The sequence below is a fragment of the Coturnix japonica genome, chromosome 3, assembly GCF_054131305.1.
Source record: "Coturnix japonica strain WE chromosome 3, WE-NBRP24, whole genome shotgun sequence".
Taxonomy (NCBI): domain Eukaryota; kingdom Metazoa; phylum Chordata; class Aves; order Galliformes; family Phasianidae; genus Coturnix; species Coturnix japonica.
In genome coordinates, this window is record NC_140665.1 from 31925344 (window position 1) to 31942752 (window position 17409).

Sequence of the window (17409 nt, forward strand, 5' to 3'; positions counted from 1 at the left end):
TGAACTGAAAGAGGGCAGTGTTAAGTTGGACATAAAGAAGTTTTTTACAGTACGGGTAAAAGCCAGTTTGGATGGAGCCCCAGGCAGCCTGATCTAGTATTAGAAGTCAGTGGCCTTGCCTGTGGCAGGGGGGGTTAGAGTTTGGTGATCCTTGAGTTTCCTTTCTTCTCAAGCCATTCAATGATTCTATGATTTTTAGGGGGGTGAGGCACTGACACAGGCTGCCCAGAGATGGCTGCCCTGTCCCTGGAGACATCCAAGGTCAGGCTGGATGGGGCTCTGAGCACCCTGATGAAGCTTTAGGTGTCCTTGTTCACTGCAGGCAGTTAGACTAGATGGCCTTAAAGGGTCCCTTCCACCTCTAACAATTCTATGAAGTACTTGAAGGGTCAACAACCCTTCTACAGGACCTTGTGTTGCAGTCCGGCGTGACTGACTGTGGGAGATAAGGTTGGACCAGATGGAGTCAACATCAGAAACAGCTTTATTTTTGACTGCACTTCAATGAAACTATCTGGAATGCCGCAAATCCCTTCAGTGTGGAAATCCTTTAGTGTAGAACCCAGAGCTCTCAGTAACTGCAAACAGTTCTTCACCCATAGTATTTTCCCAGCTGTTCTGACCGAAGACATTAAATGACTTGTCGCAACATAAAGATAGAAGCGAACGCCTCAAGGCCTAGTGTGTGGAAGCAGTAAATACGAACGTTTCAGGAAACAGACATCAGTAGGTTTAAAACTTTTTTTTTCTTTTTATTGTGCTGCCAAGAGCCAAATTACAAGAAACCGCCTTACAGTTAAAAAAGTAAACAAGCAATCTGCTGAACCGCAGTGCACTCCGAGTGCCACATATGCATCTATTCTTCAGAAAAATTATATCTGCATTTCTCTTACAAGAGCACAACAGGAACCAAAGTAAAAGAGTGTAATGGATACAGCACATAGGATAAATCATATCTTTAAAATAATAATAATAAAATAATAATAATAAAAAAAAACATTTTACACCATGTCCTATATCCTGCTAATATTTTCAGAATATGGCCTTGATTGTAAAACAAAAGCAAGCATTTACAATTTCTGGATAAAGACTGCTTACTCTTATGCAAGGAATGGATGTCTTGTCTTGACAACATCTTCGTAGCGACTGGACAGAAACGTCTCTGTTTCAATATCAGATTGAGTACAAAACACTGGGGAGACCACATTTTTTCTTATTGGTGGTTGGAAATGGAAGTTACACAAGCAGAAAAAATGTTGACCCTTTAATGATACACCTATTTTTTGCTTTGATGCAAACAGCTAGAACACCTTTTTGATATTCGAAAACAAACAAAAAAAATGTTAATCTTCAGATTAATAAATTAGGTCATTATAATAATAAATTAGGTTTTTTTTTTTTTTTTTCTTTTCAGTTTTTAAAGTTCAGCAACCTCTGACCAAGTATTTACAACAATACTTGAGAGTTCCTTTACAAAAAATACATTTTCTTTTCACATTAAGCATACTGGGTATCTGTGTCTCTTATGACAAGCATTTGTAAAAGAAAAAAAGGCAATGCACAAATGGGTAATTAGTATAAAAGTGCCAAGACCTGTTTGGAAAGTTAACATTGTATTATACAGCCAGAGTTATAAATGAGGCAAGCTACAACAAACTTCCAGCTTAATGTGGACAATATTCCAGTAGTTGTTTCAAACAATTGTTTGAAAAAACAAAACAAAACAAAAGAAATAAAAGAAAGAAAAAAAACCAACAACAACAGAAAATCCAGGAGCTGATGGTGTTATTTATGGAGCTGATTAGTGCTGCATGTATATTGTCATCAGTGTCTCTAGCCAACGCATTCATTAAGAAGCCTTTTTAAGGCTAAGCAGGAAAAGAAAAATAAGAAACACCCTGAAATGTAGCAAGTAGCAAGAGCAACGCTTACTGCTATAATCGTGCACGTACTGTACACACGCAAACACAAGAGTGCACACACACACACACACGCACACACAAACACTTTCAAATCAAATCAAACTGTAGGTAGAATGAGATGCTCTTTTCTCGTCTTTTCTAAACTCACAAGTGATTAAGCACTGATATGGAATGCCTGTTTATCTGTTTCTGCGCTGGGTAAAATCTCTCTCAGATAAAAATACATTCAACAAGAAAAAAAAAATAGAAAAAATATATACTGTATACATAGTATTTTATATATACAGTATATATACGTATAGTGTACATACACATGCATGTATATATACATACGTATACCTACATGCATTTGTATATACATATATATACACAAACATACAAATACTTTTTGTTGTTTTAGCATAATTATATTTACATAAATATTCCTATAATGCTAAAGTTTAAAGAAGCATGATCTCCTTTTTTTTTTTTTTTTTCTTTTTCTGAGCTTCAAAAAAGGTGCTTGAGTAATATACAATTAAAATTAAGCAGCTTCCTAGCATGGAAGTAGTTTCTAAATCTGCATACCAGTAAATAAGAACATCAACAGGAAAAAAACCAAAACCAAACAACAACCTTAAAACAGTCTCTTTTTTTTTTTTTTTACTCTCTTTTAAGCAAGAGCTTTGTCCGACAAAAATAATATTTTTCCTTCTCCTGTATGAACAACCAGAGATTGATATCAAATAACAAAACGAAACCACAACAGACAAACAAACAAACAAAAGCCCCTGGAACTGCATGGTGTTCTTGACTTTTCCTTCCTTCCTTCAATACTGCTGTCAAAAGATCCAGTGCTCATTTCAGGAATTACTTAGGCCTCAGTCATATGCTAACTCTGCCAAAGTCTGGCTAATCTAGCCAGTCAGCTTTGAAGAAAACAAAAATAAAACAAAAAAAACTCAACCAAAAAGCAGCACAAGGTATAATTTTGTACATCCTTAATAAACCCACCCTTTATTTTCTGCTATAACCTTTTCCTTGCTATTTCATTAACTACTGCAGCTTCTCAACATATAGAAAAATATTTGCAGCTACACCACACCTGTGATGTGACAAATTCTGTTCTATGAGTATATTATTGTAGCAACAGCTGGAAAGAAAATGTCAGACCTTTTTATTTTATTTTTCTTTCTTTTTTTTTTTTTTTAACCTGGGGATAGGATTTACTGCAACAGATGCAATTTCAGAACAACAAGAAAAGCCACTGTCCTGTTGCTTGGTGGTATTTATTCATTTTCTTTTCCAACCAAGCATGACCAGCTTTTCTTCTCCGAAACTTCCTTTAGCCTCATTGCCTACCCCTAGCCCCTGATTCCCCCTCCCCAAAAACCTCTATAGCTATGTTACAAGCAAATACACCTTAACAAGTTTTAAAACTTTGGTTCTAAGAAAACACTTGGTCAGTTATCTCAAGGAAAAGTGGGAATGCATTTTCTGGCACATTGCAGGAGTCAGAGCTCATCCCAGTAAGGTCTTAGAGCTGTACATGTAGTCACAAACCCAATACAATCCACTAAGCAAGTGCACAATTCTAGCTTTATTTCAATAGCAGACTTAGTCTCTCTCCCTCTCTCTCTCTCTCTCTCTCTCATTCTTAAATCCTTGGTAAGGGTGCAATTCTTCAAACTGTTTGATAGAAATTATCTGCCTGTAGGTTGTTCTGTTTCTGCATGCTGTAAAATCCGCTGTATCTTGAATCCGGGTCTGCAATTCTTAGCATCCTCTGAGAACTGTCCACCTGGACCATAGTACCTTTCTTGCAGTCCACATACACCAGCTGATTGTTTAGGCAAGATGGCTGTTAAGACAGAAAGAGAACGCTGAATCAGTTATTATTTCTTTTGTATTCAGCCCACAGCTTGCAGATGTTTGTGGTACAAACCCATAAACACAAAGGGAAATCAAATTGACAGTGAAACAGTTTGGACTCTTGCACAGCATGGTAAAGGTTTATGCCAAGCACAATAACAAACCAACAGCCCCTTACAAATCACTATTTTTTATCTTCTCAGTAAAGTTCTGGTATTCTCTTTTTCCCAGTTAAAGTGTTACCTATTCGTCTCCCACTATGCAGGGACTTAAACTTGTTACCTCAGAGGTGCAGGAGGTTGTTTCCAAGACTTTAATAGCCTCTTTATAGCTGATCATTTTCAAGAACGTTTTGTTCTTAGTGACAATACCACTAGGATAATGGGAGAGATTTCTTTTATTTTTATTTTTATTTAAGCAATTGAAGTTGATCGTCTCCTCCATTAAATGTGAGATTCTGTTACCTTAAGGAGCAATTCTATGGAAACCAGTTGACTCACAGGTAAGAAAAGAGTTTACAACAAAACAAGGAATAAAAACACAAAATAAGGCCACATTTTACAATATTAATGTGTAATTTTACGTGACAAAAAGGAACAGGAACAGCGGGAGACAAGATCTCCCATTTATTTCCTAGACGAAATTCGAGAGCGTATAGCAGAAGTGCAAAATCTCTCAGTGAATTGTGGAAAAACCTGTCCTTCCTGACAAAGAAAGAAGCAGTATGTTTTCTTCAACAGTGCACCCATCTTCTACTGGATCTGATGTACCATTGTCCTTTAAAGACCACTTCTAAGGCGCGTCAATAAAATTAGCTAATCCTATATACTATTATGTATAGTACCTATGTGTCCATTTTTAGATTAACATCAAATGTATGCATTTGTTTTCTGCTTTCTCAGCATATTTAAATATCTACAAGCTGCAAAACCCTTCTCCTACAGTCACCATAGAGAAAGCAGAAAGTAAACCTGATGACATGCAGCTTAAAGGGCATAATGGAGCATGTACTCCTCTGAAAAGTAGTTCCAATCCCAAAACTCCTAGGAATGACTAAGATTGTAGGAATACTTTTGCTCAAAATACTAGACTATTTCATTAGCATCAGGAAGATTAAAGAGATTAAAAGCTATATATTAATGGTTTATAAGATCAGTAACAGCTCCATAAAAAATGAAAGATATCCTCGGAAATAGTAAACTCGACTATCAAAAGTGCCATTCATGGGACTTTGTTATCATTGAACAGGCTGAACAACAGTGTTTAGTCTATGATATTTCTAGTGTAAATAAAATCTGTAATAAAAATCCTTATTGGTTTCAAATTCATTAAACTTCTTGCAACCGACCAGTGATATTATGTTAAAATTGTCCAATATGTTGCTGTTATTAGAAAATGTGATGAACTTTACTAGCACTTACAGTATCTCATACTTTGAAAGTAGATGGAAGTTTAGAAAACAATACCATTCTCCCAAGTGATGAATGCAGATGAGAACTGCATTCAATTGCATACACACATATAAAGCTGGGAATTTCTTTGGATTTTTTTTGCTGAGCTTGATTTCCATCCAGTCTCCACTCATCACTGCATCGAGCAAGAAATTACTGGCATTCATTCGATAATGAGAATAATTATTCAGGAGATAAATGAACACTACCAGCCTCGAAGGTATAAAAAGAATTCAGGCTTAAATGAAAAATAACTGAGTTTATATGATGTGAATTCAATTGCATCTCACAAAATATTCCAGTCAATCTCATTTCTCAGAATAGTGAGAACTTGGAAATAGGCATGAATATGGCACCTTTGTTGGAGCTTTGTAGCAGGACACTGGAATCCACTGCTTTTTCTGATTGATGAGCAGAAAGATGATGATTACTAACAGCGCTATCGTGATTGGAATTGTCACCAAGGCAACAGAGCTAACTGACGCATCTTCACTGGGGTGTGGCCCATTTCCACTTCTGTACTCTCCCTGGAGATGATTCATGTCTGCAAGACAAATGTGGGCATTTGACATTAGTAATCATAAATGGGCTCTAATCCATAAATAATAGAAAAGTCTTAGTCACAAACCTTGTCATTTTCATGAATTTGGACTTTTTCTCCTGAAAAAATGTCCCTTTTTTATATATAAATTAGAATAACTGAAAGCTAGTACTTGGTATAGTGACTACATTAACCAGGAAAAGGCCATCAAAAAGAGGAAACTGGACGGAATCTAAAGGAGCAATAATAAGCAACTGTGACAGCTCAGTTCTATTAACTTTATCTTCTCTGATCACAACCAAATTCCCACTCACAGAAAAAATATGCTGTATTTCTGTGCAGCAGAAAACCTGGCAGGCTTACAATAAAAAGGTGTTTGTTTTTGTTTTTTAATCTTTTTAAATATTTTTAAGCTGATAGAGCAGTTCAGTCCTGTCTGTTCTCACCTGTTGAGAAATTATTACAGTACTTGCACCATCCAGCCTGGGAAAACAGCCCACTGACAGTCTAATAGACACAGTTTTTCATGTAATTTCAATGCACGGCTATTTTTAGTGACAGTTTTCCCACAGTTTTCAGTGCCCATTTACAGTTTCTTAGCCAGGATAGACCCAAACCAACTACCAATGCCTCTGAAACATGAAAATGTTGCAATTATAAACACTTTAACTCTATAGTTTTGTCTCTCCAGAGCACCCTTCCAACCCCTGCAACTCTATGAAGGTATTGTACGTTCTTCTGTTTTTATCTTTTAATACAAAAATGTCAAATAGACTGAATCAAAGTTCATTGATGCTTATGATATAATAGCATCCTGCTTTCTAGCTTGCATATGAAATAGACACTGCAGAATCACTTCTCATTCACCAGTTTATCATATTCATAACTGTACAGAACTCTGTCGTACCAACACAGATGTGTCTTCCAAGCTGAAGATGTAATGATAATGAGATCAAATTTGCTTAAAGTATACTTTAATAGACTGAGTCTTCTTTGCTCAAAACAAATATGTGTAACATGGGGAATAGTTACGGATCTGAGTTAGCCCTATTTACAACAGATCTTACCTCTGTGAATGTGGATGATGTCATTTTCACTTGGCGTTGACCAGTTTGGCACTTCTAGTTCAACGTCTCCTCGATGATTAGTCTTCTCAATGGGGATGTTAGTAGGTTCAGGTACATACATCTCTGCAAAATGAGTTGAATGTCTATCACAAATTACAAGCTTATTTATTTTCTGGTGCTGCTCTTAATTGATTAGATACGTCTGGCTTTTTTTCCCCCTCTCCTATAATCCCCAACATAGGAGAAGTGAAAGAGAGGCTACTGCTGAATTGTCCTGCCACAAGTAGTTCCTATCTGACTCAATAAGAAGGCAAACACCTGCAAAAATATGGCAGGAGTAGCTTTAAAAAGCAGTTGCAATTCTCATGTCCCTTGTGTCAATATGAAGACAACTTCATATTACATACATATCAAGTTAAAATATGTTAGTAATGAAATATTTGAAAGGTAGTGACCTAGAAGAGACAGAAATGTTAATTACTGGGCAAATATGCAGAAGTGCAAAACTATCCATTTTCTTACTTCATTCATTTAATGTCATAACTTTGTATACCAACAGACAGCAAAAAAACCACCAAAAGTTCTTAGAGTAAGTAAAATTCAACCTATATGTTTGCACAGCGTGCCTATCCTGTTATTCATTTTCCCAAAGCCTAAATGTCTCCATGACATCATTCAATGTGGACTGATGTTCAGAAAAACAATAAAAAACCTGACTGCCAGTCCTGGAAAAGAGCACTGCAATAACCTAAGTTGTTACATCGCGTTACCTGGGCACATGGGACAGCAGCTTCCCTCCACATTGATGGGTTCAGCACAGGGGAGGGGTGGGCAGCTGACAGTGGAGCAAAGAGTCTGGCCCTGCAGGCAGTAGCAGTGCGTGCAGCTGTCGATGTCCCAGCGTTCCTCATCTGCGTATGTTTTTCCATTGAAGTGGCAGACCACTTTCTTTGGTACTGTATCTTCTGTTGAAGGAAAACAGAGCAGTGTCAGAATGGCCAATTGCACACAGACTTCATCTTTTCCCAAAATATAACAGTGAAAAAATAGCTATGAAGAAATCCCAATTATAATTAAAAGATCTTCTTCACATATTTTGTAGATTTTTCAGAATTATAATTTTTGCTTCTTTATAAAGTACATCCAAACTGATGCCTCTGATTTTGCTCATGCAAGAGGCTAGAAGACGGATGACTGGGACATGAAGCAGTGATTATCCAAAGTACTGTGTACATTAAGATAAAACAAGAGATACTTTTTCTTTTTTTTTGACTGTTTGAGACTCCTAACTCATCCTCCTCCTCTTTTCCTAGTAAATCCTATTTAAACCCTATTTAAGAAGAAAGCCAACCTATATTTCTAATTACCAAGGTTCAAGACAGACAAACTCAGTCTGGAATACTTCAAGACAAGACTGGGCAGGATGGCAAGAAGAATGAAGGAACTCTTGAGGTAACTACAAGTGTTTTGACTATTTGTCATACCAAAACAGATATGAAGGGGATTTGATTATTCTTTGTAACCACATCAATGGGAACTCCCACAAAAAGCGTAGCAAGTATGTTTTTTCATGGTCAGTATCATATAAGTTGGAAAATGGCATGATAGTAACCCTTAAAAAAGTGAGGTTAGGCTCCAGAACACTTTTACCAAAGATTGAAAACTATAAAACCAACATCTTTTCAGACAGTTTTTGATACATTATGTAATAGAGACTTAGATGTGATTGATAAATAAAGTAGGTCTTGGGAAAACACTTAAAAGCAGCATTCATTTTCTTTTTAAGCATTCAATATATCTTTATTGTAATGCTGATACCTACACAAGTCTTTCAGATTGGCTGTACTATACCTTCTATTTCACTGTGAAGATGATAATGAATTGCTTAACTTAGGTTGTTTATTTGCTGCTGTAGCATTTTAGATTATCAAACAAAGGAAAAGCAGTACACAGCAGAACCTCCAAAACCCAGACAGAACCACATTTTCATTATAGCTTCTCAGTACCTTTTTCTGCTAGAGGCAGAAGCTATTATGAAGAAACATGGTGATGATACTGGATTTGCACATTAAGCAGATGCATGAGACAGCAGAACCAAATTGCAAAGAAACTTACTAAGCTGTTAGAGAAATACTGGTTTAATATTCATGCAGATTACTCATATAAATATGTCAGCTAGAATTACCTCCCAAATATAAGCACAAATAAGTACAAATCCTTATTAAATATTTTGGCCATCATTACAGATTTTATTTAGAGACAATATAATAGATCGATATCACCTAGAATAAAAAGGTTTGCAGTCAGCAGACCAGTGCCATATATTTGGACACAGTAAATTTAAATACAAAAGAAGACTACTGAGCATTACTGAGAAAATACTAATGAAAGCATCTGAAAAGCTTAGAAGTTCCAGAAGACCTTGGATTGGGCATACATGCATCCATGGACGTAGACATGGACTCCAACCTTTCAAGCAGATTTCTACAAGAATATGGGAGAGATATAGGAAAGTAGGAGCAGGAGGAAAAGGTGGTCAAAAGCAGCAAAAAACACATAACATTTCCATTTAAAAACAATAACTTTTGTGTTAAAAGTGCTCATAAAGAGCCAATGAAGCCCTGTTTAGTTTAGGATGTAGGTATGGCATAGGAGAGAGAGAAGCAACAACCTGAGTAGTTCACTATTGCTTACTTTTTATTCAGAACTCAAGCTGAGCACTCCCTGTTCACCCTGGACTGATCTACTCTCAGAAATGTTACCCTTCCACACTCAGGACAGCTTCTTCAAGTCTGCAGCCTTCTTGGCTGGATAAGTCCTTTAACTTGCTCTGGTTTCATGAGTTTATACAGAACACATCAAAATTTAATACATACAGTGTTCTTTATAAAAATCAACAAAGATAAACTCAGAGTAGCAGTGTTGCACCTCTGAATCTTTAAAGGAAGATCCTGTGCATATCTTCTGCTTGATGTCCATCTCTATAAGACTATAAACACAGGATAAAGATGAAGGCTACAACACCAAAAAGCACTCGAGAATAATGGAAACAAAGGAGAAGAACAGTGAGAACCCACATGGAAAAATGCAGTTCAAAAGACTGTGCAGCTCTACTTGTCTTTTCTCATATTTCATCTAACTTCACCAGGAAATCAAGCACATCTTGTGAACATACATCATCAATGCTGCTTTCTGCATAAGACTAATCTTTTCACTCATCAAGGATAACCCTTTATCCTCGCTAATGAAGATGGTTATATTTCCTAATTAATCCTTCTTCACACAAGAAAGAAAAACGTTGAACACAGGATGAATTTGAGGATTCAGAAAACAACAAAGCACCCAAGGCCTGCAAGATTATGAATTTAAACCTGTGCTGACTTCCTAGACATGGACAAGATCTGGATCCAGAAAGAAGTAGAATAAAATACAGTGCTAAAATCCAGCAACATTTTGGAAATTCCAAGGAAGGAAGAACCTCTACCAAGATGCTCTTCACAGTTCTAAAGAAATGAGCAAAAAATAAGAAACATGAAGGTTTCATTCTGCAGTCTGTGTGTATGGGAAACTGTTGATCACAGCCTGAACCTCTGATTAACCAGCTGAAGCAAGTGTTGGGTCAGCTGTGGGAGCACAGGTGAAGGTAATTCAGCTGTGCTCCTGGAAGGGGTGGAGCTTGACTCCACCTCTCCTAGACTTCATTTAAGGGCTGACCACCACTAAGACAGCATCCCTTTTGGAGATTGCTCCTTCATGGAGACTGGGTGACTAGCCTCAGCATTTTCTAGCCAGACTGAAGGCATCAGCATTGGTGAGTTTCTCCTTTATATAACCTTTTGTCTATCTATTATACCATAATTCTGGTATTATTTCCTGTACACTGTGAAATATCATATGCTTCTATTTATCATCTGCAGTTGTAATCTTTTATCTGCAGAGTTGCATACCTTGATATAACATATACATTATCAGTCAGATCTTCCTTTAAATCCTCAAGTCTGTATGAAAATTATATCTTTATATTCCTGCACTTGTACCTAGAAACTGCAAATAATGATCTTCAAAGCTCCCTATGCAGATTTTAATCTTCAGTTCAACAGAAGGCACAAATGGCATTTTCCCCAAAACAGGAAAACGTATTTCAACTTGGAAATAAATCTTTCTTATTTCCAAGAAAGGAGCAGCAAGTTATGGACTATGTTTATTTGCTCACCAATACAGTAAGGACAACACTGTCCCTTTCTCAAAACAGGTCTCTCACAGGATACTGGTGGACAAGACTCAGAGTAGCATCTAATTACACCATCCATGCAGATGCAGCTGGTGCAGACGTTGGGCTTCCAGGACTCAGCTGTCAGAAAAATATCTCCTTCATCATTTTTGCAGTAACTGGGCATGCTGACATTGCTTGACGAAGGCTGAAGAGGCTCATCTGTAAACAAATAAATGCACAAATAAAGTTAGTTTAAAAACTAACATAAACAAATTAAGTCAGTTAACTTACAGTAACTAATTTCTTTGATGTTTCTTCTACATAGAGTTCATTCTTGTCATGTATGCCAGTTCAGTACCTGCAGTTCATAAGGATCTCATTATATGCTCTAGAATGAAGTTGAAGTAAACCTTTACAGAGTTTACTAAAAACAACCAACCAAAGCAGGCTCTCAGTAAGGGACTCGGTGCTCTAAATGGACAGGCATATAGGAATTCATCTTAAATCAGAGATATAGATTTTTTTTTTTTAAGTCTAAAAGCTGAATCCCAGATTCAGTTCCTGGCCTCCTGCGATGCAAAGTAAAAAGCTACTATGCTGCTACCATCTTCTCCAGACTTATATGAGATAATTATAAGCTGTGGAGAAACAGATGGAGCTTGCTCAGGTTTCATCTTGATGCTGATGTGTCAGCTTTGATTCTCAGGCACTCACACAGGGGAGATATTTCTGCAATGAAGCTGTATCTTAGACATTATAGACCCAGAAATACGACTGTAGGTGCAGAGAACACTTAAGAAGATAAAAAGATTCATAATGGGACTCAGATCAAGTTCTCAATCTAACTATGCAAAATAGGAAACTGAGCTTCTCACATAACTAGTATAGAAAGATGAACTCCAAACAGTATTTTGAAGTTAAATTTAATAATTGTGAACATTTATTTTTAATTAGAAAAATGGTTGTTGGGAGAACAGGTTAACTTTTTAGCTGAAAATATGTTGTTAGGAAAAAAAAAAAAACCACAACTTGCAAACCAACAAACTCCCTGTGGAAGAAATGGCAAAGAATACTTTTTTTTTTTTAACTAAAATGTTTAGATTTTGTTTTTAATAAAGAAAAACATTTTCTCAATGAGTTTACATACAGATCCTACGTCTGTACTGAGTTTCCACTGCATTAAACCCCATTTGCTATGTAAAACAGGAGCTCACATTTACTTATAATTGTATTTCTATCCCTAGGGAAAAGCAAATCCTGTTACCTTCTTGACACAGTGAGACAGTCTACTGCTGGGCTGGAATGGTCTGATATTAGTCAGCTGCCTTCAAGTCACTCTCAAATCATATCAAGTGAAGATAAAAACAGCAAATGTTCTTTTGTGACCAAATCCCAAATATCCAACCCTGACATTATTAGATTTCCCTCAGAGAAGGTGTCCAAACTTCAGGACCACAATTCCCCCAGCAGAAAAGATAACTATTGCACACAGTCAAATTTCGCAGTTGAAATGGGAGGACTGCAGGCTTTAACTCCAAAATGTTAAAGGAAAAAGGCAAAGCAACAACCAACTGTGCACACACTGAAACAATTAGTATTCATAACACAAATTCTAAAATCAAGAAAAGACCAATGAAAACTAGCTGTTAATATATACCTGGGCACTGAGGACAGCAGGAGTCCTGTGTGCGAGTGGGGTTTTGACAAAGAAGAGGAGGACAGACTTCAGTCTCACACAGGACTCGTCCACTGTGGCATGTACATTGTGTGCAAGTATCAATATTCCATGTTTCTCCTTCTACAAAGTATTCCCCACCAGGAGCATGACAGATTGATGGACTAGTGAGCTCTGGCTTCTGCACAACTATTTCATCTGGAAAAAACAGAATTAGAAGGTAAGAAAGATCAACTGTGATTCCAATGATATGATTAAAACATACACTCAGCCTTGCTGTTGTTACTGAAAACAGGACTAACAATACCAGCTATAAATTCACTCCTAAAGAAGCTCGTTTTAACTCTCTGTCACTTACTTGAATCTCACAGAAAACATAAAAAAGATGAACAAGGAACACTTTGGGAACCAATATGAATAAATGCTGGTTAATATGCATCAGAGATAACCAAGTAATCTTGAATTTTGGAAAGAAAACAAACCAATCTATAACATAGAAATTCCAAGAGACAACTGTCATTTTCTGAACATCTATTCAAATTGCACAATTTCTTAATTGCTAAATAATAACACAAATGCAATTACTGAAGGGGTGGATAAGTATGTACGCAGTTGATTCAACTGCCTATGATAAAATTCCGATGTGATTTGTGCCTGTAACATTCAATGCCAGACTAAAACCAAAAGCAGATAATCTTCATCCATAGCCCTTACAAACTTAAAAGCACTTAACACTAGTGGAAATATGTCAGTGAAAGATTGTTTCTTGAAGTAAAATTAAAAAAATAATCTGCAATAATGACTGAAGTAAAAACAGCATCCAAGATGAACCCAGTGAGTAGACTTTTATTTTCAGTGATTATCTCACTGAATCAATCTTAGCTCTTTTTCACACAATTAATTACATTAATCCTACAGCCCTACCCAAGGACACATCCAGCCTGGATTAGAAATCCAGGAAGTTAGAGAATGGATCTGACCTCCTTCAAGTAGAATCCTTGATCTATATGAACGTCTTCCAACCAGTAGGTCATTAAAATAATGGGGCTCTCTTCATCGATAGGTGTTTTAAAAATAAAAAAGAGACCTGTCCTGTGTTAAGACAGTGTTTAAGCAATTTCCATCAGTGAAACGCAGCCATGGACTACACTTACACAGCCTGGTTAAAAAGCCCCCACTGCACATAATGGATGAATTACAAAACAACAACTTTGTAATATTTTCTAAGTAATCTAAATAGATGCCAGGCTAGTGTGCTGGTTGGTGTGGACCTGGCATGAACCAACAAGCTTTCTCTATGTACTGCATGTAGGAACCAAGCTGCCCCACTTGGCATATTTTATTTAATTCCGTGAGCCATAAGTTTAACGTGTTGCAACACAAAGCTGCAGGCACACTGCTCTTTGGCCTCAATTCAACCCAACTGATGTTGGACATTAAGAACTAAGCTCCCTCAAAATTCCTGTGCTGTGAAGGGAAGAGATTAGACAGTGACCTCCAGGTAATTATTCAGTATCCCTAAACCATTTTCTGTAGGTCCCTCTCTCCTACTTTTGTCATTTGGATAGCCCAAGGCTAACAAAGTACATGTGCTTCTCACCACACTCTTAATAATGTTGTATTTGTCTGATGAATTAAGTTTGTGCAATTTGCTCTGCGGTGCTGCTTCACAGAAGATGCCCAGTTCCATCACTTGCTTTCTCTTCTGGAAAATGACAGGTAGAGCTCAAGAAAATAGACTAAGGCTGATGTTTCCCTGTTCAGAAAGTACTTTGATATTTCTTCCTTAAGGGAATAAACTCATCTATCAATGATTAACTTATGTCACCGTTTTCCCATTGCATACATTCCTGAATAGCAGATAGGATTCAGTAGCATTTACCACACTTGAAGTGACAGCTAGTCTGCTGCCCTGTCACTGTCTTGACTTATTTCAGCTGGAACAATCTATTACATTTTATGCAAAAACATCCAAAGTCAGGCAAGCTTTGCATTAAGTTCTTTGCTAAGTCACAGCTTCTATACTGCTCATAATCTTAAATGTCTTACCAGAGAGTACTGCTGTATGTACGTTACTGCTTACAGCTCCCTTACCAGCATTGGTATTGATGTATTATTGCAATTGAGTTGCTGCAAATGTGCAATTACTATATTCCTAATGGAGTAACTAGCAAGGCAAGCACACAGTCTGAGAAGCATGCTTCTGCAAAACACTAGAAGTTAAAGGCTTTCTAAATCTTGCAGGAAACCTGGAGCTTTCCATAAGAATTGGGACAATCCACTTGAATCCCATAATATATAGAAAAATGGTTTCAATGAGTATTTTAGCCAAGTATTTCTTGTTCTGTTGAAAACCAAATGTGAAATTGAGCATAAACAACTTTTTCAGTCTGAAAAGAGATTTCTGAGAGCTGCCACTTCCCTGTCAGTAGGCTAAAGTGTGATTTAAAACTCACTACATTGAGACTGCTAATTATTTATGTTAGATACATTTGACTGTCATGCTCACAACCTCACATATACAACTGCATTTTTATCTGTTGAAAGCCATGATATTCATTTAATAGCAGTGGTGTGAAATCAATACACTGCACTCTGATGTGGCAAAAATCTTACATACAACCTGACAAAACCAGACATATGCTTAATAATGGGAGAGAAGGAAGCAAGTAAAGGATGGATCCTCAAGTGTGCACAAATAGTGGGAGTAACTTTCTTCATGTTTCCAAGTCAGCTAACAATTTCAATAATGTTTGTCATTAATATGATGCTAAGTAGAAATTGCTCAGCCTCAGTAATCACTGCTAAATTACTCAGTATTAGAAATAGCTCTGGTTCTGTAACAAAACTGTGCCAAAAGCAACACCATGACTGGCACTGAAACCACAGACACCATGCCCAGTCTCAATACTGGGAGCCAGTGGTACATGCAGAGAGATGCTGAAAGGCAGATCCAGCTTTTGCAGTCCCATGTCCTTTTGAGGACTACGTTTTTCTGTTCACAACAGGGTGCAAAATGGATTGGACATCAGCATTTGTTGAAGCATTCTTAAGAATTCTTCTGATTATGAAGAGATCTATCATTTGGGGCTGCTTAGCCTGGAGGAGAAAGCTTTGGGGGAAATCTGAGAGACACCTTTCAATATCTGAAGGGGGTATAAGAGAGAAAGGGACAGACCTCTTCATAGGAGGACAAGGGGAAATTGATTCAAACTAAAAGAAAGGGTTGATTTAGACTGGATATGAGGAAGAAGTTTTTTACAGTAGAGGTGGTGAGGCACTGGCACAGGTTGTCCAGAGAAGTGGTGGAAGCTCCACCCGTGGAGACATTCAAGGTCAGGCTGGACAGTGCTCTGAACACCTCATGTAGCTGTAGGTGTCCCTGTTCATTGCACAGGAGTTGGATTAGATGGTCTTTAAGGGTTCCTTCCAAATCAAATGATGCGATGATTCCATTATCTTATGACATCTTAGAAAGGATACACTCTTTTCTGTCACTATCAGAAAAAAGATCTGGCAATATATTTTGTTTCTAAGACTTCTTGTTCTTTTCAAGGAATTTGAAACCATTCATAATTGCTTGAATCATGCAAGTACTTTCTTACTATTTCATTATTCCTATTAGCACCACAAACCTTGTTCCTACTTGTAACATGACTTATGATCAAGTCATAGACAATATCATGCTATTACAAACTAATCTATTCAGCATATAAAATACTGTAGGAATCAATATTAAGTCAGGGAATTACTCATCATCTGTCCACATTCTAATACTGTAATGTTCTCTCATAAGTGTTCTGCATTTTATCACTTCTTATTACAATTATATTGTAATGCAGAATTTATTGTACCCGTGTGAAAAGAAACGCAATTACACAAGAGAGAATGTTACCTGGACATGATGGGCAACACTGCCCCGGATGTATGGTGGGGTTGCCACAATTAGGAACAGGGCAGGTGATCAAGGCACACATTTCTCGTCCATTGTGACAGTAACATTCCCTGCATCCATCGTGCCAACTCTCCTCATTTTCATGTCGGCGCCCATCCATTGACAGGCAAGAGCCTGTTTTAACTGGAGGCATAAGAGAAGCAGTTGCCTCTGCAAGAAGTCAAAAGAAAATGTAATTTCCTAATAAGCATGCATTGCTTAGAAAAATATAAATACTACACGCTTGGCTTGCATTTATCTTTAAAGTACATATGAGATCAAGTTATTAATGAAAGTATCATTGATATTTAGAAATAAACTGGAGACATATGAAGTAATTACAAAGTATACTGAAGGCTGTAGTAAGACACAGTAGAATTTATTGCCTTGAAAAATACAATCACTTCTTTCTGTTGTGCTTATACCGTCTTTAATCATACAGTAATGCAGTACTGGCTAAATAATGTAAGGAAATGGTAGAAAACATGAGGCATATTTAAAATTAACCAGAATAGTTTTAGATGTTATCTGTAGTGCGAGTACCCGATAGCTAGTAGAATTTAAAGGTATTTACAAGATGGCTCTATTTGTATCATGAATTTAAAAAAAATACAGGCATATTCTAAGAGGGTCATGCCAGATGCTGGAAATATTTCATACAAGAAATTACTTGTGTTAGTTATCATAAATGATGTTTGGAAGATGAGTGCTCTGCCATTTTTATCCCTCATTCCTGGGTTTTATTGAGATGACAA

At 37.0% G+C, this 17409-nt stretch overlaps 1 protein-coding gene across 4 annotated transcripts in view; it reads right to left on the reverse strand.

Moving 5' to 3' along the window:
• Window positions 1-727: 727 nt before the first annotated feature.
• Window positions 728-17409, reverse strand: part of CRIM1 (cysteine rich transmembrane BMP regulator 1) — a 160694-nt gene continuing 144012 nt past the window's right edge. For 3 of the 4 annotated variants that reach the window (XM_085543280.1, XM_015857694.3, XM_015857693.3), the window contains 7 exons: window positions 16616-16825; window positions 12703-12918; window positions 11046-11264; window positions 7603-7797; window positions 6833-6955; window positions 5581-5768; window positions 728-3762 (listed from right to left, as the gene is read on the reverse strand). In XM_085543280.1, coding sequence (XP_085399406.1) covers window positions 3586-3762; window positions 5581-5768; window positions 6833-6955; window positions 7603-7797; window positions 11046-11264; window positions 12703-12918; window positions 16616-16825 — 1328 coding nt within the window. In that variant the 3' untranslated portion in view covers window positions 728-3585. The remainder of the gene's footprint in view (window positions 3763-5580; window positions 5769-6832; window positions 6956-7602; window positions 7798-11045; window positions 11265-12702; window positions 12919-16615; window positions 16826-17409) is intronic. The other variant, XR_014944706.1, reaches the window with a different exon arrangement.